Source organism: Drosophila obscura, unplaced genomic scaffold, assembly GCF_018151105.1.
Source record: "Drosophila obscura isolate BZ-5 IFL unplaced genomic scaffold, ASM1815110v1 contig_73, whole genome shotgun sequence".
Taxonomy (NCBI): domain Eukaryota; kingdom Metazoa; phylum Arthropoda; class Insecta; order Diptera; family Drosophilidae; genus Drosophila; species Drosophila obscura.
In genome coordinates, this window is record NW_024542865.1 from 1,713,431 (window position 1) to 1,733,311 (window position 19,881).

The 19,881-nt window shown below is 46.4% G+C and overlaps 5 protein-coding genes across 13 annotated transcripts; 2 read left to right on the plus strand and 3 right to left on the minus strand.

Annotated features, from left to right (window-relative positions):
* Window positions 1-964: 964 nt before the first annotated feature.
* Window positions 965-2,299, minus strand: LOC111065213. Its single transcript, XM_022353260.2, has 2 exons — window positions 2,024-2,299; window positions 965-1,945 (listed from the first exon to the last, which is right to left on the minus strand). The coding sequence occupies exon 2, from the start codon at window positions 1,937-1,939 to the stop codon at window positions 974-976; it is 966 nt and encodes a 321-aa protein (XP_022208952.2). The 5' UTR covers window positions 1,940-1,945; window positions 2,024-2,299; the 3' UTR covers window positions 965-973.
* An 829-nt stretch (window positions 2,300-3,128) lies between these two features.
* Window positions 3,129-12,760, minus strand: LOC111065210 (AP-1 complex subunit gamma-1). 9 transcript variants are annotated; one of them, XM_022353255.2, is made up of 16 exons: window positions 10,782-11,024; window positions 9,414-9,754; window positions 9,262-9,323; window positions 9,050-9,191; window positions 8,780-8,968; window positions 8,467-8,705; window positions 8,297-8,373; window positions 7,716-7,733; window positions 6,503-6,759; window positions 5,835-6,430; window positions 5,622-5,760; window positions 5,240-5,540; window positions 4,671-5,171; window positions 4,473-4,616; window positions 4,280-4,387; window positions 3,130-4,222 (listed from the first exon to the last, which is right to left on the minus strand). In XM_022353255.2, exons 2-16 carry the CDS (start codon window positions 9,428-9,430, stop codon window positions 4,112-4,114), a joined length of 2,901 nt encoding a protein of 966 aa, XP_022208947.2. In that variant the 5' UTR covers window positions 9,431-9,754; window positions 10,782-11,024; the 3' UTR covers window positions 3,130-4,111. The 9 variants fall into 9 exon arrangements, with proteins under 9 accessions (XP_022208941.2, XP_022208940.2, XP_022208943.2 ...); XM_022353254.2 differs by having other exon boundaries at window positions 9,414-9,757; XM_022353252.2 differs by having other exon boundaries at window positions 9,414-9,831.
* A 96-nt stretch (window positions 12,761-12,856) lies between these two features.
* Window positions 12,857-14,023, minus strand: LOC111065214 (ADP-ribosylation factor-related protein 1). The gene is made up of 3 exons (XM_022353261.2): window positions 13,735-14,023; window positions 13,396-13,648; window positions 12,857-13,330 (listed from the first exon to the last, which is right to left on the minus strand). The coding sequence occupies exons 1-3, from the start codon at window positions 13,825-13,827 to the stop codon at window positions 13,074-13,076; spliced, it is 603 nt and encodes a 200-aa protein (XP_022208953.1). The 5' UTR covers window positions 13,828-14,023; the 3' UTR covers window positions 12,857-13,073.
* A 248-nt stretch (window positions 14,024-14,271) lies between these two features.
* Window positions 14,272-16,396, plus strand: LOC111065211 (puff-specific protein Bx42). The gene is made up of 3 exons (XM_022353257.2): window positions 14,272-14,664; window positions 14,743-15,303; window positions 15,369-16,396. The coding sequence occupies exons 1-3, from the start codon at window positions 14,442-14,444 to the stop codon at window positions 16,226-16,228; spliced, it is 1,644 nt and encodes a 547-aa protein (XP_022208949.1). The 5' UTR covers window positions 14,272-14,441; the 3' UTR covers window positions 16,229-16,396.
* Window positions 16,397-16,656: 260 nt separating this feature from the next.
* Window positions 16,657-18,541, plus strand: LOC111065212 (cell division cycle protein 73-like). Its single transcript, XM_022353258.2, has 2 exons — window positions 16,657-18,028; window positions 18,109-18,541. The coding sequence occupies exons 1-2, from the start codon at window positions 17,456-17,458 to the stop codon at window positions 18,484-18,486; spliced, it is 951 nt and encodes a 316-aa protein (XP_022208950.2). The 5' UTR covers window positions 16,657-17,455; the 3' UTR covers window positions 18,487-18,541.
* The last annotated feature ends 1,340 nt before the right edge of the window (window positions 18,542-19,881 follow it).

The window sequence follows — 19,881 nt, forward strand, 5'->3', positions numbered from 1 at the left end:
GTACGATGACGCTGGGAGTTCCAAGTATTTATTCGTCTATCTGAGTGACTGACAGCCTGAGCGACTTGTGGCAGTGATTTACACGCCATTTGGGACCATGGCTTTCGCTTTTTTTTCATAGTCTACTTTCCAGGAGCCCTCCTTCAGAGAGACAGCGAGAAAGAGAGACAGAGAGCGGATTAATCGGATCGCTTGCATGCGAGTAACAACATGCGATGAAAAAAACCATTCAAACCAAATATAAAAATTTTGAAATTACAGCATCATAATTTACAAAACCTACCTACGTACAAATTATGGCTCCACTTTCTTCACTTTTCGTTTCAGCGAGCTTAAATCGTTTGCTCCACGGGCCAGAGGATTCTAAGCTATCGCAGAAGTGGATGTTTGCGAGCGTTTTTAGGCTGTACATATGATATAAAATATATTCATTTTAATTTAATTTTAATTGTGTGTCACTAGTGTAGTATTTTTTTGCTCTATTTATCCCTTCCACCACTAGTCCATGCATCTAATAAATATGTATTCATGTGTATGTACAGTCAGGGCCAAAAGCGGTTGGCCAGCGCAGATCTGCCGAAAATAATTCTGTCCCCTGAACATACTGAAATGTTGGTGAGACCAGTTTTAAAAACTTTTTGGAGATAAGCAGGCTGTGCGACTTAAATAAATATTCCCTATACTAAATAAGCATTTGAGGGATATACAAAAGAAGTTGTGCAACTAGTTACCCGGCTATCGGTGCCTATATCGTGCATTCACGGGCAGCAGTAGCGGTAGTGGAAATTAGTCGCTAGAAACGGCAGACAAAAGACAGAAAAACGCGCACATTCATAACATTATAACGCATTAATATATATTTGTGCCCATGCATCGTATTACTTGTGTCTTGTGGATGTTTTTTTAGCCTCAAATCAGTGCTAGAATTTGTGTGTTTGTGGGTCTGTTTGTGGCATCAGTTGCATCAGTTGCATCAGGTGAACTGCACAGCCTCGCCGTACTCTCGAATGAGTCCCTTCAGCTTGTAGCATCCGATATCAGCGATGTCAGTGAGCGCCTTGTCGAGAACTTTCATCTTTGCCTCCTCGCTGAGGGCGTAGTAATACGGGCCGGAGTTTGGGGTACGCGTGCTCTCCAGCTTTAGCTCATTTTCCAGGCAAATCGGTAGATCCTCAATGCCAAACGGACGATAGGCAACTACGGGCGTGTGGGGGGAGATGTTTTTCTGCAGGGTTTGTATCTGTCGCTCGAGATTCCAATCGGCGGTGTCCAGGTCAAAGATGTACACAACCAAAACCGTTTTCTTAGACCTTCTGCCGATCTGTCGATGGAAGCGACTGCGTAACTCATTGGTGTAGGCGTCTGCCACATCGTAGTCTTGCACGTTCAGCATATCCAATACGATCAGATTCATGCCGCAGCATGAAATTTGGTCAGTGATCTGCTGCAACACGTGGTATCGCCAGGTCGGGGATTGCACGCTGCCACGCCAGAAAAACACAAAGATGTTGCTCTGCCAGGGGAATTGCTGGCGTAGGATGTCAGTGGTCAGGGTCTTACCGACGCCGGGTGGGCCGACCAATGCCACCGAGCGGACGAATCCATCGCGACTCAATTCCTGCTGCATGCGGGCAAGGGCTCGCTCCTGGCGCACCACCTGCTCGCCAATCTGGCTGAAGATTCGCTCCATATTGAGGGGCTGAGTACAGTAGAACTTCGGCTCCGAGTCCAGCCAATAGCTCACGCCCAATACCCCACGGACATCACCTTTAATCAGCTGGACGATGAACACTGCCACCCATGCCACAACGAGTGCGCTGGCCACTAAATGCACTTCGTTCCCAGCTAGATAGAAGCGGACAAAACCTTCGTAGAACGGCGCCGGTAACTCTGGCCCGGGGCGATCGTAGAAACCAGGAATTCTGCGTACTATTGACATGGCTAACTAAGAGCGTTGAAACGATAAAAAGTTGTTTAATTTACAATAGGTACAATATAAATACACAATTAATAATTTACAAACCAAGACAAAACAAATTTCGGTAAAATTACGTTTTTCGACTTGACCCAACTGAGGGGAATGCTTTTTCCAACTGAATAAATCTATGCCTGTCGTATGCCTCGAATTGTACAGTCATTTGACAGTGTTGGAAAAGTACAGGCAATCATACAGGGTGCTCTACACCAAACAGTAGCACTAGCTCCAATGCTCCAATGTGTTGCCCGTGCCTTATATTTATGCAATGCTCGTATGATGGCTGGCTCTTTACTGAAGATGATTTTCATCAATAGGGACAAAGGGAATATGCCCAGAAAGAAAGTCCCTGGCATCAGGTTTAGGTACCCTAAGAAGAGCAGCAGCCTGGCAGCATTCGTATCGGTGCAGCTGTTGCAATAAAAATATGAATATAATTGGTAGTATTGGTAGCATTTCAAGTAGCAGCCTTTGAGCGTCGCATTGTATCATTCATCCACGGCTGAATTCCGTTGCTATTTAATTCATGAAGCAGAGTCTCAGTCTCTCGGCTGCGCGCTCATCCACGGAATGTATGTTTGGGCTTGAGCAGCACTGAATTCTCCACCAGAAATACTGCAGTGCCTCGCGTTTCCAATTTGCAATGAGAACCGTTGCTACCGACCAGATGATAGAGAGGGGATTTCGTGTCCTTCGATAAAACAAAATTGTTTTGTTTATTTCGACCGCATAATTCATTTATAATCATAATAATAATAATAATAATAGTTAATGGATTTTCTTTGCTTTCCGATGACCACCCCAATCATGCTCAAATCCACTCATTCTCATTGCTCAGCTCGCCTCCAGCCAGCCAAACTATTCAGTTATATTCATATATATGCATGTATGTATGTATGTATGTATGTGGGTTTAAGTGTTGTGTGTGTTCCTCTGTTGTAATCATATTTATTATAGATATTATCTAGTTTTTCCACAGTGCTCTTCTCGTTTCTCTCTTTGCTATCTCCCTCCTGCTTGGCTCCGTTTCAGCTCCTTTTATCGACTTTAAGTACGTTGTCGCAGGAAATAACAATATATAAATATATATATAATATATATATATATCAGAGGCCTTATCCACTCGATGGATGTGCTGCTGCTGAGGCTGTAGCTGTAGCTGTAGCTGGAGCTCTTTCCCTGCCAGAACCTGATCTTTCGCTGTTCCTTTCCGACATTGATCTATCCAAAAAAAAAAAAAACAAACAAAAAAACCAACTAAAAACCATTTGTGGGGCACAAATTGCATTACAAATAGAATTAACAAACAGAGTGTGCTTCTATGGATCTTTTATCAAATGGCCGGCCATCCATTGCTGTTCATTTCTTTTCCATTTTTCGATTCGTTTCAAATGCTAAGCTTTTCCCTTAAATGCCTTTTTGCTAAACAATTTCGCATACGATACGGTGTGTTTGTTGTTTGTTGTTGTTGTCTGTTTTATGCTTTTTAATACAGTTTCTGTTTAGTTGCCAGTTTAGGTTAGTTTTTGGGGGGCTATTTATAAGGTTTTGACTTTTATTGTCTTATAAATTAAAACTGAAAGTTGTCTTTTACACACACACACACAAAAAACGAATTACACACGGATACAAAATGCAAAAAATGCAACATAAAGATATAGGACAATATAATGGACAAAGAATCTGTGTGTGTTGCCGTAATCTGACAGGATATCTATGTAGAGTACAGTATATATATATAAATAAATTAGAAAAAAACAAATACGAAGTGGGGCCCGTTTTTTGCTTGAGCGCTGACTGGAGGAGACAAAAGACAGTCTGGCAGCGCTGCCAGCCGCCAGCCGCCAATCCGAATTCTAGTTGCGATTGTGTGTGTTAACTTAATTTACAATAAATGTGTGACAACCACAGTGTGTGTTTGTGTTTGTTAGCTTTTAGAATTGTTGCTCATTTTTCCTCCCGTTTCCAGCTCTTTCTGCTGCAGCTGGTTGTTGTTGTTGTTTTTGTTGTTTTCGGTTACTGATGTTCCTTATCCTTTTTTGAGTTTTTTCTTTTCTTATGTTTTTTGTTTTTTGTTTTTTTTTTTTTTTTTTAGATATATTAGGCTAATTTTGCTTTAATACAAGTTACACTCTTTTATTCTGCTTGTCCTGGCTGCTGCTCTGGAAAGCCACTGACCTCCGTCTGCTCCACCAGCTGCTGGCCATCGAGCGCGTACTGAATACGCAAACGCATACGCAATACCGCCTAGAAATCAGAGTAGAAATCAATCAGTTTTATTATAGAGATCTTGAAGAGACTCACATTTGATGTGGCCACTACGCGCATCTCCTGCGTGATAACACCGCCAGGCGGCAGCAGGTTACCCGAGGGCGTCAGCATTTGCAGCTGGAAACTCTTTTGAACGGCCGCCTGTTAACGTTAACCAACAAAATAAACAGCAGGCATGAGTCAGAGAGAGAGAGAGAGAGAGAGGGAGATTAGACAGCGATTGTACCTTTAGCAAATATTGCTCTAATGTATTGTCTGAGCCATTTGTGGTCGTCATATAGATCCTCATGCAATCATTGCCCGTAACCGGCACCAGTTGCACCAACAGACCGTTCTTATCCAGCGCCGTCAGCTTGGGTCCCTGCGGTGGCTATTCGAAACAATTAATTAGCATTAAATTTATATTGAATAACAAATAGCGCACCACTGTAACATTGTTGGAGGCTGCTGTGGGATTCAGATCACCCAGCAGATTGCTGCTGTTGCCATCCGCTGCTGCTGCTGCTGCTACTGCTGCTGCTGGTGGTGGTGCTGCGACGGCGGCGGAAACAGTACCAGCCAGGCCGCCCAGCATGCTGGCCACCAGATCATTGCCATTGGTGGGTATGCTGCCAGAGCCATCGAGACCCCCAAAGCCACCCAGATCCAGGCCGCCCAGCATGTTATTCATATTGGTTGCACTGGAATGGTGCTGATCCAGCATGATGCCGCCCACACCGGGCGCCGTCGCTGTGACAGCCGCAGGCGCCGTCATATCCAGGTCCAGTAAATCCAACAGATCCTGATTATTGGACACGGCCACGCCAACATCGTTGGCATTCCGCGAGTTCTTTTTATGCACGGCATTCGACAGATCGGTGGCCGTCACCAGGTCACTGGCTCCCGCCGACAGATCTGTGCTGCCCAATAGATCCAGCAGAATGTTCTGAAAAATGTGAGAGCATTTTCCGAATTAAAATCTGAAATATATGGGGGATAGGCACATCCACCTACCGTATTGTCGCCCAGCATATTCATATTGCTTTCGATAAGTGAATGTCCGACTCCGACACCGACATTGCCGCCGCCTCCCTCCACACCATTCTCGATGACATCTGGACTATTGTCATCAAAGGAGCCGCCACTTTCGCCATTCTGCGAGCTTATGCGACTGATCTGCATGGCCGGCATCTTTTCGAGCAGCGCCGGACGCAGATGCTTATAATGGCCAAAGAGTTGCGTGAATTCGACGCCTCGCTGCTGCAGATCCACATTCAGATGGCTGCCAAAGGACGTGATGAGAGCTTGGACTTCCCTAAGAGCAGGAAGGCGATTAGAGAGGCGATTGCATTAGAGAGGAGATCGTTAATTAGAGGGCAGAGGGCTTTAGACTCACTCCACACATTGCTGCAGACGCGTGCTTAGCTTGGCTAGGGAGACCAGGGCATATTGCTTGCTTGTGGTCGAGACTTGAGCAGAGGTTAAAAACTTATGATACATGGCGATCAGATCGCTCTCAGAGGGACGTTCAAACTCTGAAAGAAGAGACAAACGTTTCGTTTCGTTACAGCAATTGAATGGCACTATCCACCATCCACCATCCACTCACCATCCTCATTTGAGCCATACATGAAGAGATCCCCGTACTCGCCTATGGCCCAGACGGCAACCTGCAACAATGGCTGCTTATCTTCGCAATGGTTTGCCACCTGCAGCGACTCCCAGAACCGATTCGTGATGTATGTTTGCTCGGACACAGGGCTGCTGGACACCAGCTGTATGGTAGAGGATACCACATCGTCGCGCACATAATTGCCGGCGGCAATCAGGACACTCAGCTGTGTGTCCAAATGCCAGCGCGTATTGGGCGAATAGCGTTCGGCGGCCAATATCATGCCAGAACTGCACTGGGCCTTGAACTCGGCATCGGCCTTCTCGAGGAACAGCAACAGCTCCTTGGTCATTGTACGTATATTTTGTGCATTGATCAGGGCGAACGATAGTTCCATTGCCCGACGACGAATCGAGACATCCGGATCCTTGAGGCACTCCAGTATGGTGGTGCGATGCCGCTGCACAGCCGATGTGTCCGCATGGACGGTGCGCAGCAGCGTATTCAGTGCCACATAGCGAATGTTCTTGTCCGAATTGAGTAGGAATCGTCCCAGTATATTCACAGCCAAGACACGCAGGCCACCCTCCGAGCTGCCCACAAAGCGAAAGATGCATAAGTCATATTAAGGAATCAATTAAAAGAATCAATGGGCAGTCTCTCACCGAATATCCATGATGGACAGCACTGTCTCGTAGAGTATGGTGTTGCCGACATTTTTGCTCGTCTCCGTATTGGTCGCCACCTGTGCCAGTATATCGTTCATCGCCTCCGAAGCATCCGGATCATTGTGGCCGAGTATGCGCAGCAAGCGCAATATCTTCACCTGCAGGAAGGGATCACTCACACCGCTCACATCGTGCTCCGGCGAATAGCCGCCCAGTATCAGATTCTTCAGTATGCGCACTAAATTCGGCACAATCTGCCCGCGTGTGTGTGTGTGGGGAGTAGAAAGCATTAGTTTGGTTTGGTGGTTCAAAGACTTTCCAGATTTGGTACGGGTAAAAAGGTAAAAAAGGCGGAAAGTATTCGTACTGTACAGTGTGCAAACAGCGAGAGAGAGAGAGCGATATATAGAGCGTGTGGTGTGGTGTGTGTGCGTGGGTCTTTGTGGGTGGGTGTGTGTGCTTAAAGGGAAAAACAGAGAGAAAAACAAAACCTCTCGGAAGTCTATGTACAGGGGCTACAGGCTACAGGTGTGTAGAGGTCGGTAGAGAGATTTCCTACCAAAACAACAAAACAATAGTGGATCTACAAAAAACACTCGCTCCAACAGTGGAATTCCGTTGGATATGTATATGTCTTTCTATCGCTTACGTCCTGGCAATAAGGATTGTTATCAAAGTTACGAACAAGCAGACCAGCGGTGGGTCAGGATTTTTGATTTTACAATTCTCAGGCATTCTCTTTTGCAGCATTCGCTCGTGTGTCTCGAGTAGAGCACCAAGAGCATGGCGGAGCAATGATGTGCCTGTGATAGAACGTTAACCAGCCACGACAGTTAAATAGACTATTGGCAGAGTCTTTAGCACTTCCTCTGCAGCTGTCCTGCACTTCTGGGCAGGGCAATGCTAAACCCTGTACGTTATACACTCCGTAAGTCCTATCGCAGCCACAAAGCAGTACCAAAGCATGAGTTATATATTCGTTTAAAGCGCAATTAAATTTTGACTTTACATTTACCGCGACATTCATCAAGACATATACATAGGCGACAGACAAAAACTGGTTCAAACAAAATGAAAATAAAACAGACATATTGCATACAATATATGTACATATATGGTAACAGGTGTATGTATATAGAGAGAAACACATAGAGAGAGGGAGGCGTTTTATATAGGAGGAATATTTCTAGTAGGCACAAAACGATCATACCTCTCGATTTCCGCTATCCTGGCAAGCAAATTACAACAAATTTCATTTTGTGTTTTGCGCGGTATTCGATCAAAAACAAACAAGCATTAAAATTGTAAGTATACAGGTTGTTTGATTCGAAAGAAAAAAAAGAAAAAAACGAAAAAAAACACAAGATCCAGGAAAGAAAAGAAAAAGAAAAAGAAAACAATGTGTGTGTAATTTGCAAATTAAAGAATAACGATATCGTTATGAGGGTGGCAGGGGGGGGGGGGAGGGGGCAATATATATAGTGTTAGAGCTTGGCTTGATATAACTACAGCTAGAAGGCCGCGCCGACGGGCCACACAAAACGTTTCGACGGCAGCCTGTGTGCAAGGCTTCTATTTTCGAGCGCCACAAAAACAAAAGAGGAAAAGAATAAGTATGTAAAAACAGAATACGAGACATATGAGAGATACCACGAGCAGCAGCAGCAGCTGCAGCTGCAACTGCAGCATAAGTAGTAGTAGTATTAGTAGATGCAGCCTCTGCTGTGGGGCGGGGCGGGGCGGAGCGGTGGGTTAACACACATTATTCCTGGGGGCACACCTGGTGCTTACCTTCTTGAAGTGCATCAGCGTGTCCGAGCTGTTCTCGCACATTTCCGTAATGAGCGTTACGCCAGTGATCAAAATGCCTGCAAGAAACACGGGGGAATGGATAGATGGATGGGGGTTATGGTTAGCATCGAGAGTACAAACTGATTTGGGTTTGATTTTGGGGACTTCACCATGATTCTTTTCGCTGAGCAGTGAACGCGTCGCCGGCAGGAATATCTCCATCAGCTCGGGCACGCGACGAATCACACGAAAGGCGCACAGCGTTGCCTTCTTTCTGATGTACGTATTCGGGGATTTCATCAGACGCTCCACTTCGCTGGCCAAATCTCGTGCCATCTCTGGCGAGGCAATCGCACCCAAAGTGCACAGCGCCAGGCCGACCACAAACTGTGTCGAGCTGTTCAAGTCACTGAAAGATGTGACATGACATGGGATAAATTAAAATTACTTCCAATGTTTTAGTTAGTTAGTTTTGGGATTTACTTCTTCAGACAGTTCGTGATCAGCAAGTGTACATCTTGCCGCTCATCCAGCAGCAGCATGGCCCCTAGATAGCCGATCCGCTTGTCTGTAAATCGCGTGCTGGCCGTCAGCTTAAGGCACTCCAGTTGTCCAAAGTGAGCCGGATAGCCGAGCATGTGTATGTACAGCAGCTTGGCAATGTTGCGACAGCTGAAAATGCACAATTAAAGCAATTATTAGAGGGTATACATTGTACTTTAAGCCAGGCCTAGGCCAGCACTCCCGACTTACCGCCAGACAGAATCCTCCTCCCGGAATGTGCTCCGTATGTAGGCGCACTCTTTGTTGACAACGGCACGCTCCTCGGCGGCAGTGCGGGCGGCGCGTATCTGCCGGATGAGATCGCGCAGGCGTGTGGGCGTGGGCATTCTGACTGTGTGTTGGTAGGATGATCATCAAGTTAATTAATCGAATGCACATTCGTCCGCCTTCTCTTCACTTACCTCTCTCGACCGCCTCTGTAAATGCCTGCCGTATGGTGGCCATATTGAAGGCTGGATTGAATCTGTTTTCGGGTGGATAGAGGGAGGAGAAGGAGAGAATGGGATGTTAGCGAGAGGAGTATGAGGTAACTGAAGCCGGTTGTAAGGCCTACCCATGCTCGGAATTCATTGTGGAGGCAAAAACGTTGAATCACTTTTGGAGCTTTTTGCCTGCAGCTTGCCTGCTCTCTCTTTTGTTGTCGTTGTGTTTGTTTTTTCTCTCTTTGATTTTGCTGTTTTTGCCGGCCTACGCGTTATTCTTGACTGCTGGACTGCGTGGGCGTGTCGGCGAGGAGGCGGCGGCGGCCGCGACGGCAACAATAACAACAGTTTTTTTATGCAGATCTTCACGCGATCTCACACACCAGCACATACACACATGCACATGCACAAGAAACAGCCGGCCGCTATTCCGTTATATGTACTTTTGTTTCGCTCGGCTCTCCTTGCTCGTCTGCTATAATGGAGCGGCACACTCTGGTTACTCACTCGCTAGCTCGATCTTCTTCTCTCTTCACCCGTGTTACTAATCTACTGGAAAAGACCACTGGGTAAGTGAGTGCGAGCACTAGCAATTACTGCTGACGCCAGTGGATCAACGGTTGTTATGAAACTTGACATCTCTCAACCGCGCGCGGGTGAGTGTGCTTCTCTCTCTGTGTGTGTGTGTGTGTGTGTTGGCTCAAACAAATGTACACATGATCTGGCCAAGGCAAAACAAGCAACATGAAACGGTAGTACTAGCCTTCCCCTCGATCGAGGGCTATCAGGTGTTAACTGGGCCGAGAAGACACATACGACGAACGGACAGGGGGGGGGAATGCAAATTGATTAAGTGATTAATGCCTGAAACCGCACTTGAAGCATTGACACCAAATCGCACGCACACTCCACACTCTCACACAAAGGGGCAAAATTCCAATTGGAATGCTTGAAAACCCGCACACAGAACACAAAGGATGTGCAAAATGTCGAGTGTTTAGCAAAGAGATCTGTGCACTAAATGGCTATCACTCGATCTAATGTTTGTCAGAACACAACTAATGAATGGCCAGAAACCCATACAAATGGCCAAAACAGCTGCCGTCATCGATAGACAACCACCAAAACCAACATTAATATATCGATTGACAGTGGAATTAATAAGTCACTGGAGGCACATTTGTATACTATATGCGAATATTTAACGAATTTTAACACGTATTGTTTGGGGGGACTTTGAGTTTTCCCATGTTTTCTTTCCGTTTTTCTCTTGCTAATTTATGCCATTCATTGGAAAGCCCACACACAGATACAACCAGCTAACCAGCCAACACACACACACACACGCATATGCATGCAGGCCCTATGGCCTAGCGTATGCTCCTTTTTGGAGAAGAAAATCCGTCACTTTTGTCGGTTGAATGCATTTAAGCTACTGTTTAGCACGCTCTTATTGGCTAAGCGCGTCATTCGGTTTCATTTAGTGTTAGGTTAACCACCTGCCCTCCGCCTCCGCGTCAACCAACAATGCGAAATTTTACAACGCGACAAAAAATTTCAACACAAGGGGACACGACACACACTGGTGGGCTTTTTATTGGCTGGAATGATTTCAATTTAGCGACAACTTGGTGGGCTACGCTCAACACATGTTCTCACTGCATTAGTTTATGCTATTTTTGAATTTTAATGCCACAAAATCAACGTAACAAGTAAAAAAAATGTTCGTCGAGAATATGTTGATGATAAAAAATACCATCCGGCCAAAATTTAAATACCATTAAATACCATTTCAGTTTCGAGAAATACCATTTAAATACCGTGCCATAAAAAAACCAGGGCAATCCGGCGATCAAACGAGACTTAGCCCACTTAACACCCATCTATTTAAAAACTTGAGCACCCTTTGTTAAACCTCCGAAAATAATACTGTTTATAAAGGCTCCTTGTAGCTCCATCCTCCTCTTTACTTACCAAACCAAAATTACCACCGATATCTCTCACATGTAATGCGTAAAATATGTTAAAGTTACATAAATTTCGCGGAAATATTAAATACCCCCCAGGTCGACAAAGGGATAACGTTCTATTTTATTGACTGCAATCGTATTCCATAATTTTGATATTCAGTTTAATATTACTAGCTAGTTGGCTCTTTCAGCTCTAAACAAATAATTTCATCCGATGGATACATCAATTTTCTACAAGATTGGCTAGTTTTCATAAGTCCTTTTTATTGCATTGTTTACATAAAAAGGTTCAAACAAAAACGGCCAAAGCATAAAACGTAAATGTGACGTCATTGTTGCTGGTCAACCAAGTTTGATGATGAGCGCAACAGTAGTAGTGAGAGCGAGTGAGAGGGCTATCTTTACAAGCAGCGACAAAATTCACTAACGCGTTGGTGTAAAAAAATATCCTAATTGGGTACTCTAATAAAATCATACTACTTCGACTTAAATAAAATGATATTAATATGAAATTAATATTTAAATTGCAAGCATCAAATTCCGAGTGACTCAACGTTTTGCTCCAAAAAAAAATACCAAAGCGAGGATCCATGAGCGTGCAAAATGTGAATGCGGTCCCACTGACCAGCCATAACGTCATTTTTGAAAATCCCAAAATCATTTCCAAATATCCCCGCTTACCTGCGATTGTTTTCCGGTGGCAGCACGCTCCAATCCTGCTCATAATACGGATACATGACTCTGAGATCTGATTCTTTGGATGGAGTATCAGTAGCAGTAGCAGCAGCAACAGCGGCTAGAGTGGGTATGACTCTGGGTGTGGGAGTGGGGGTAGCTGGCAGGAAGCATTAACTAACTTGCACACACAACAAAAAACACACGCACGTATGTATAAACTGTCGGACGCCACACACTCTGGTTCTCTGGTGCTCCACTGACACTGGAATAATGATAAGCACGCCCCACCACAATGCTCCACATAGGCACACACTGTCCGTGTTATCTAATGTACATTAACAGGTAAGTAATTCCGTACGCCGCTCTTTTCTTTTTATACTCTATACACTCTATAGAAACGCGAGTAAGTATAGTTTCTTGCTCTTATTCTTTTATTTGGTTGTTAGCCACAGAGCCGGAGAAGGTTTAAGGCACGACATGTACTAGTTTATGGGCGAGATCATTCCATTATTTTGTTGGCGGAAACTGAACGTAACGTAAGCGTTGTAAACGAAATGAACAGAACGGACTGGCTGGCCCGAGCCGATGAAACTTCTGCAGAAGACTGACATGGACTGCCGCATGGGGGATTGGGCCCCAGCTCCCCTCTGCCCCTTCACGACTGCAAGTGTTTGCAGTATTATATTGGTGGCACAGTCCGATAGAGGCGAAAACTACACACACTTATCTATCGGGTGCTGATAACACCACGCCGTGAGAACATATAACAATCTGCTTTGGGTATTTCTCTGTTGTTGTTGTTTCTTTTTTCGGATAAGCAAAGTCGTCATTGACAACTGCCATTGAGGGACTGGAGCAGATGTCTGTAGAACTGTTGCGAGCAAGGGGGGGAAGATAAAGAATTCAAAGCAGTGTCAGAGTCGCTCTTGGGGTTTTTCGGGGCATTTATAACAACATTATCTAGAGCGCAGTGGAACCCACACACACTGCACTGCACTCCACTCTCTTTCTGCTTTCTATAACTAAAAAATGTGTACCTTAGGCCTTAAATATTAGAATATACAAACGTTAAAGCTACTAGTATATAAGGCTGCTGCTGACCGGCTATTACTATTGCAGCCGGCGTTGTTTTCGTTGCATCGTTCAATCGTTCTCTCGCGGCGGCCGTACTAAGGCATGCCGCTTGATGGCCTCCACTAGCCATTTGATGCCCTCGTCCACACCCTCACCGGTTAACGCTGAGACGGGTATGGTGAGGCAGTCACGGCGACCGATTAGGGCACCTGCCTGCTGGAAGACTGGCTTTATCTCACGCACGCCCATCACATCGGGCAGATCCTGTTTGTTGGCCAGTATAAGCAGTGGCACACCCGAGAGCAGCTCATTCTTGATCATTTTATCTGTTTTGTGGAAGGGAGAGAAATCACACTTATATCGAATGCTTAGAACGGATCTACGGACATACCGAAAATGATCTTTGACTCGTCCATGCGTTCCCGATCGTTCGAGTCTATCACATAGATGACGCCGTGAGACTCTTGATAGTATTTGTCCCACAGCGATTGCAGCTCTTGCTGGCCGCCCAGGTCCCAGAAGTTCAGTCGCACACCCTGCACATCGATGGTGCCAATGTTAAGGCCAACTGTCGTTGTGATTTTCGTTGGATTTAGACCCTTGTAGTTCTTTGTGAACTTGGTCTTGGCCGCCTCCAGGTACGTCTGTTGCGTTGGTGGAATTGAAAGGGAGAGAGAGGAGGGTTTTGCAGACGTGTCTGTCGTTCTGGCTTATGATGGCTGAGACGTACCGTTTTGCCAGCATTGTCCAGGCCTAGGATCACCACACAGTACTCATCCTTTTGTGTAAAGTATTTGTAGAAGCCGTGTAGTAGTGTGTACATTTTATATTGTTCTATTTATTTATTGTTGTTAACTTTGATTTTGTTGTCTCTGTCGTCACAGCTGCCTGCCTCTGTCGCACCTCTTGTTCGTAGCTATTGGCCTATTCGATAGTATCGATTACATTGTTGGGCATCTAAAAAGTACGGCGGCAACCCTAAGCTTCTACACATGCTTTTGTTGTTTGTTGCATTGCTATCTATTTTTTCCCTTGCATCGAACTTGAAATTGCAGTGCAGTGCTGTGCAAAGTGCATAATTAATGCAATATAGCATATGCCATCCAACCTGCATGACAGACCAGCAGACTTGTGATTCATCCGTGTAATGAATATAATTCGAAGAAAAAAATCTACTTAAAATATTTTTGTTTTTATTAGTCCCAGGCGTTGCCAGATCAAAGTATCGATTTGAAATTGTTGCAATATCGATATGCATTCATGTGGAAGCATACCGTGTAACCTGGAAACCCTACTCAACTGGCTGTGAGAAAGTGTGTGTGTGCGTGTTTTTTTTTCTCCCAACATTTCATTTTGTGCCACAAAAATTAAACGCAACGCAAAAAGGTGGTGGTCCAACAACAAAACTAATAAGGCATTCAAAAAGCAATCAAAGTAATGTCGCTGTCGAGTCTGCTGCCCACGCCGACCAATGCGGTTTGGGACCGCGAGGACGAGCGTCGCCTGGCCGCCAAGGGTGCCCCGAAAATTGGGGCCCTGGTCTCCGCCAAAATCGCAGCTCCACCTTACGGCTGTCGCAAGGATTGGGTGCCCCGCACAGAGGCTGACTTTGGCGATGGCGGTGCATTCCCCGAAATTCATGTGGCACAATACCCACTGGGTGAGTTCTGGGCGCAAGCTCCTTTCTCCAGGGCATTTACTTATCAATCTGTTTGTTTTTTGTATGGCGCTCGATTAGGTCTTGGTGCCCCGGGTACTACGGGCAAGAAGTCCGATGCTTTGGCTGTACGGCTGGATGATTCGGGCAAAATCAAATACGATGCTATAGCACGACAGGGACATGGCAAGGACAAAGTTGTCTACTCTTCCATCTCGCAGCTTCTGCCCGCCGAGGTGCTGGCCGAGGATGCCGAAGAGCTGCAGCGTCCCGATGAGGAGAGCGTCGCCGAGACCACGGAGGAGACGCGCCTGGCCCTGGAGAAGTTGACCAACCAAAAGATAACCTCAGCACTGCCCGTCCGTCATGCCCAGAAGTCGGGACCAGCCCAATATATTCGCTACACACCGTCCCAGCAGGGCGATGCCTTCAATTCGGGGGCCAAGCAGCGTGTCATCAGAATGGTGGAGGCCCAGCTGGATCCCATGGAGCCGCCCAAGTTTCGCATCAATAAGAAGATCCCGCGTGGTCCACCGTCGCCACCGGCACCAGTCCTGCACTCACCGTCGCGCAAAGTGACGGTCAAGGAGCAAAAGGAGTGGAAGATCCCGCCCTGCATATCCAACTGGAAGAACGCCAAAGGTGAGTCCAGCTAGCCCTCTAGCCCCCCATTCCAAATCAATTCTAATCGAAACTCTCTGCCATAGGCTACACCATTCCGCTGGACAAGCGTCTGGCTGCCGATGGAAGGGGCCTGCAGCAGGTGCACATCAACGAGAAGTTCGCCAAGATGGCCGAGGCCCTGTACATAGCCGATCGCAAGGCCCGCGAGGCGGTGGAGGCACGCGCCCAGCTGGAGAAGAAGCTGGCCCAGAAGGAGAAGGAGAAGAAGGAGGACATGCTGCGAATGATGGCACAGCGGGCGCGTGAAGAGCGTGCCGGCCTGCGTAATCCGGAAATAGCTAGCGATCCCATTGGAGGCGGTGCCAATGGGGCCGAGGCTCGCGAACGCAACGATCTGCGTGCGGAGCGGCAAAGGGAGCGACAGCGTGATAGAAATCTGCAGCGTGCTGCGCCCGAAAAGCGTTCCAAGCTGCAAAAGGAGCGAGAGCGCGACATTTCCGAACAGATAGCCCTCGGCCTGCCCGCCAAGAGTGCCGGCAATGGCGAAACGCTCTTCGATCAGCGTCTCTTCAACACCACCAAGGGCATGGACTCGGGCTACGGTGACGATGAGGCCTACAATGTGTACGACAAGCCATGGCGCGACGCCAACACCCTGGGCAACCACATCTACAGGCCCAGCAAGCAGGCGGACAGCGACAATTATGGCGGTGACTTGGATGCCATTGTGAATACCAAACGATTTGTACCGGACAAACAATTCTCGGGGGCATCGCGGGAAACGGCCGCTGCCCAGCGCAGCGGACCCGTGGAATTCGAGAAGGAGGAGGATCCCTTCGGTCTCGATCAGTTCTTAAACATGGCCAAGAAGGCGCCCAAACGGGCCGAGGAGAAGAGCGAGCGCAACAGCCAATCGGAGCGCAAACGGAGTCGTCGCGACTAGAACGCCGCCTACGATACATAGCTGCAGCTGCAGCTGCATTATTAATAATCATCATCCAATCATCCATCATTGATCAGCATCAGCAACAGCAACAGCATCATCCTCATAATTGATAATAGACATACAAACTCCTTGTGCAAATTGAATAATAATCACACTCGATACTGACGAACACAAGTCGCGACTTGATCAGGGGATAGGGGGCTAGCATTTATCCTCGTTATCCCTCAAAACATGAATAACAAAGGAGCAATGGAGCGACAGAAGCTAAAGGTTTGCTGCTGCCAGGCACACGCTGGCCGGCCTGTGCCCACACAGGCTGTACAGTGTACACTATCCATATCAGCAGACCAATCATATCAGATAAAGCTGAAAGCTGTAGTTAAAACTCTCTTCTGCCTAGTACAGAACCACCCAGCGTGGTTGTGGCTGTGCTGCTTGCCCAGGCTCAGGCATCCCCCAGAGGCGGCTCAGGCGGCATCCGTTGGCTGGCTGGAGTTTAAAATTTCTATTAGTATTTTCTAGATACTGTTTATCGGGCACTTATTGGTATTGGTATTTTTTGTTGTTGCCGCTCAAAAAGCGCAAAGGCTTAAATTTCGTTTTTCTGCATTGGCATTTTTTTATATAAACAAATTCGTTTTATGTAATAGTTCGCTCAGTTGCTCATCCATCCGGGGGTTCGGTTTGTTTTTGTTCTGTCCTCTCAAATAAAGAAAAAATGAAGGAAAAAACTTTGAATACTGAAAGGACTCCATCTCTGGAGACCGTTGAGCGCAAAAAGGAAGCTGCTGACTGCGCCGAGTCTGGCCAGTGCCTGGCCGAAAATCTCAAGCAGCGGGAGGCGATAGAAGCGCTGGAGGAGCACAAGGCAAGGGTGGGCAGGCGGCTGGAGGCCACAAAACGCTGGACAGGAGACGCTCACAAAGATGAAATCGCCAAGCCCTTGCGTGGAATGTACACTCCTTATCCGCAGTCCACGTCCTCCTCCTCGCTTTTGAGTCAGAAAGAAGCCGCCGCCAAAAAGGCAGCAGCACGCCAAGGAAAGTCTGCTGCTGCGCGGAGGCTCGTTCCAGCGAGGATAGCGATGCCGACTATCCCTCCAGCATACCGTATGATAGACTCTGCTCTCCGTCTCCGTCGCCCTTCCTCAAACGGAAGGCGGCCACACGCACGGACTGGAAGCCAGTGCCCAAGACTCCTCGTGCTAAGGAGGGAGCTGCCGTCATGATTCCATTGGGTGGGGACGTGGGGACATTCACCAGTGAGGACTATTCCGACGTATGCTTCTCCTCTTCCTCCTCCTCCTCGTCCGCCACCACCACTTCGTGCTCCTCCACTTCCTCCTGCAGTGAGGTTAGCTTTTCGGACTCATCCAGCGAGGATACCGATACCACTACCGACTCGCCCAAGACGCCTGCAGGTGCTGCAGGTGGTGCATCGCAGGCAGCGACTGCTTCGATTGCTGGCTGGCCAAAGTACAGCCGCTACGAACAGGAGAAATTCCTCCAACCGCTGGCCACTCAAACGGACTTTGTGATCAATACGCTGGGCAGTCACTTTCCCAAGGGACCCTATCGCCTCCAGAGCTTGGATCAGCTGCATCCCACGGAACTGGCCATTATGCGCTTGCCCATCATAGTGGTGCCAGCAGACCCCAATGGTCTGATCACTTTGAATAATATCAGGGATATGCTAATGGATCTGAAGTTCAAGAAGCCGCAGCCAAAAGAGCAGCAGCTGCCCTGGGGTCCGGTAGAGGAGCGTCCCCAGCAGGTCATTATAGAGCGCTGGTTTGCGGTAAGACTTGGATTTTGATTAGCCATTAGCAAATACCCCCCCCCCCTCCCGCTTAATGATTGATAAATTATTAATTTCAGGGTGGCATCAATAGAAAATATAGAATCATCGATAATGTCAGCAAATTGTCGTGCGATGAGTGGCGTCGCATTGTGGCCGTGTTTGCTTGCGGTCCCATCGAACAGTTCAAGAACTGGTGGCCCTGGAAGGGTAATCCCAAGTTTATCTTCCTCAATGTGTGCGCCTTTCACATGTACTTGAAGGGCACACCCGTGCACCAGGATCTCGTCAAGCTGTTGGAAACGAAGGAAGTCAATCCCCTCGAAATGAATCTCGCAGAGCCGTACACACACAGCGGCACACTGCTTTCATTTTGGGGCACGCTGGACAAGTTTGTCCACAGCAATGGCAGATTTCGCTTCCTCTTGGAGGATTATTATCCAGCCAACGAATACTAGCGGCAGCCAGTAAAAGAAACAAGCCACCAATCTATCAAAAAGAGTTCAATAAATTGTAAAAGATATTTACTACATGCATATATGATAATTGATTTAATTCGGATTCATATTTTCAATGGGCCCAACTGACGTTGGCCTTTGGGCAGCAGCACACAAGCACAACGCTGTAAGGGTATATCATGGCGCGTTGCTGCAAAACCAAAGTATTTGTTTTGCTGTTCTACAACTGAATGAGGAGGAAAGGAAACTAGTTCTAATAACTAGCGTTTGCAATCAGGTTAAACCCGGTTTTTCTATGTACTTTCCAGGGGGAAGGTCACAGTTTCAGCCAGAGCACGTTTCTGCTTACGTTTTTGTTGCATTTCCTTACGTTGTAGCTGGCACTGTCATTCGAAATCTGCAGTTTAATGGTAGCATTTATATATACAAATGTAAATATATTGAGTTGGCGCCCAACCTGTCGATCGTTTTAATTCAAGGAACTAAGTCGCTCTTCTAGTTCATTCGATTTTGTACCCTCTGTAGGTCATACACCTTGCATCATTCTCAGATTTTATCGGTTCAGGCCATACTACTATCGCTTTTTTTAGTATTTTTGTAAATCGATAAGCTTATTGTTGTTGTACCTGTGGAATGTTAACTGTATTATCCGGCTCGAAAGACGTTGGATTGGCTATCCGTCACACTCCTTTGATTGTCCATTCCGTTGCGCATTTGCGCGTTTATTAGATTTCTTTTACAATTTTCAAACTTAAAACTATATCTTTCTTCCGCGTGTTCTCTCCTAATCAAGTGATCATACACACCCATCGATATTCAGTTATCGCCATAAACTATCGGTTAAACAATATTCATTATATAAAGTAAAATATCGATTGTGAGACTAAACTAAAATAATAACTTTCAACCCCCCAAGTATTGCTACGCAATACTTAATATTTGTATACATGAAGCTTAATTAGTTTACAACAGTCCTATAAATGCCAGTTTTGTCTAATGTCACAATTCTTATACGACCATCACTAGATGGATATATCTTAGTCACTATGCCTTTGGCCAACAATTTCGGCAAGTCAGAATCCATAAGTAATACAATGTCACCTTCTTGTATAATGTCTGATCTTTTGACCATTTTCGGCTGCTAAAAGATACTGCTTAACTTTTTCCATTTCTGCCAGAATACGTCTGCTAATCGTTGCGACGCTTCCAGTTGTTTAAACATATTATATCAGAGTCAGAAACATTAGCATAAAATGAACCCCTAAATTGGGACCTATCAAAATATTGTTTGGCGTCAAGGGTGCTGATTCAATTGAATCTGCTGGTATATATAAAAGGGTCACTATTCATGATAAATTCTATTCGCAAAATAAAGTCCTCAAAACATACTCTTTG

Bases quoted from the DNA above. Each gene is read 5' to 3' on its own strand.
- LOC111065211 (XM_022353257.2), top strand. From the start codon at position 14,442: ATGTCGCTGTCGAGTCTGCTGCCCACGCCGACCAATGCGGTTTGGGAC. The intron at 14,665-14,742 runs GTGAGTTCTGGG...GCGCTCGATTAG, and splicing joins TGTGGCACAATACCCACTGG to GTCTTGGTGCCCCGGGTACT. The intron at 15,304-15,368 runs GTGAGTCCAGCT...TCTCTGCCATAG, and splicing joins CAACTGGAAGAACGCCAAAG to GCTACACCATTCCGCTGGAC.
- LOC111065212 (XM_022353258.2), top strand. From the start codon at position 17,456: ATGATTCCATTGGGTGGGGACGTGGGGACATTCACCAGTGAGGACTAT. The intron at 18,029-18,108 runs GTAAGACTTGGA...TATTAATTTCAG, and splicing joins TTATAGAGCGCTGGTTTGCG to GGTGGCATCAATAGAAAATA.
- LOC111065210 (XM_022353248.2), bottom strand. From the start codon at position 11,989: ATGTATCCGTATTATGAGCAGGATTGGAGCGTGCTGCCACCGGAAAAC. The intron at 9,192-9,261 runs GTAAGTGAAGAG...ACCAACACACAG, and splicing joins TACAGAGGCGGTCGAGAGAG to TCAGAATGCCCACGCCCACA. The intron at 4,223-4,279 runs GTGAGTCTCTTC...TCTGATTTCTAG, and splicing joins GCGTAGTGGCCACATCAAAT to GCGGTATTGCGTATGCGTTT.
- LOC111065214 (XM_022353261.2), bottom strand. From the start codon at position 13,827: ATGTACACACTACTACACGGCTTCTACAAATACTTTACACAAAAGGAT. The intron at 13,649-13,734 runs GTACGTCTCAGC...CCAACGCAACAG, and splicing joins TGGACAATGCTGGCAAAACG to ACGTACCTGGAGGCGGCCAA. The intron at 13,331-13,395 runs GTATGTCCGTAG...TCCACAAAACAG, and splicing joins CGAGTCAAAGATCATTTTCG to ATAAAATGATCAAGAATGAG.
- LOC111065213 (XM_022353260.2), bottom strand. From the start codon at position 1,939: ATGTCAATAGTACGCAGAATTCCTGGTTTCTACGATCGCCCCGGGCCA.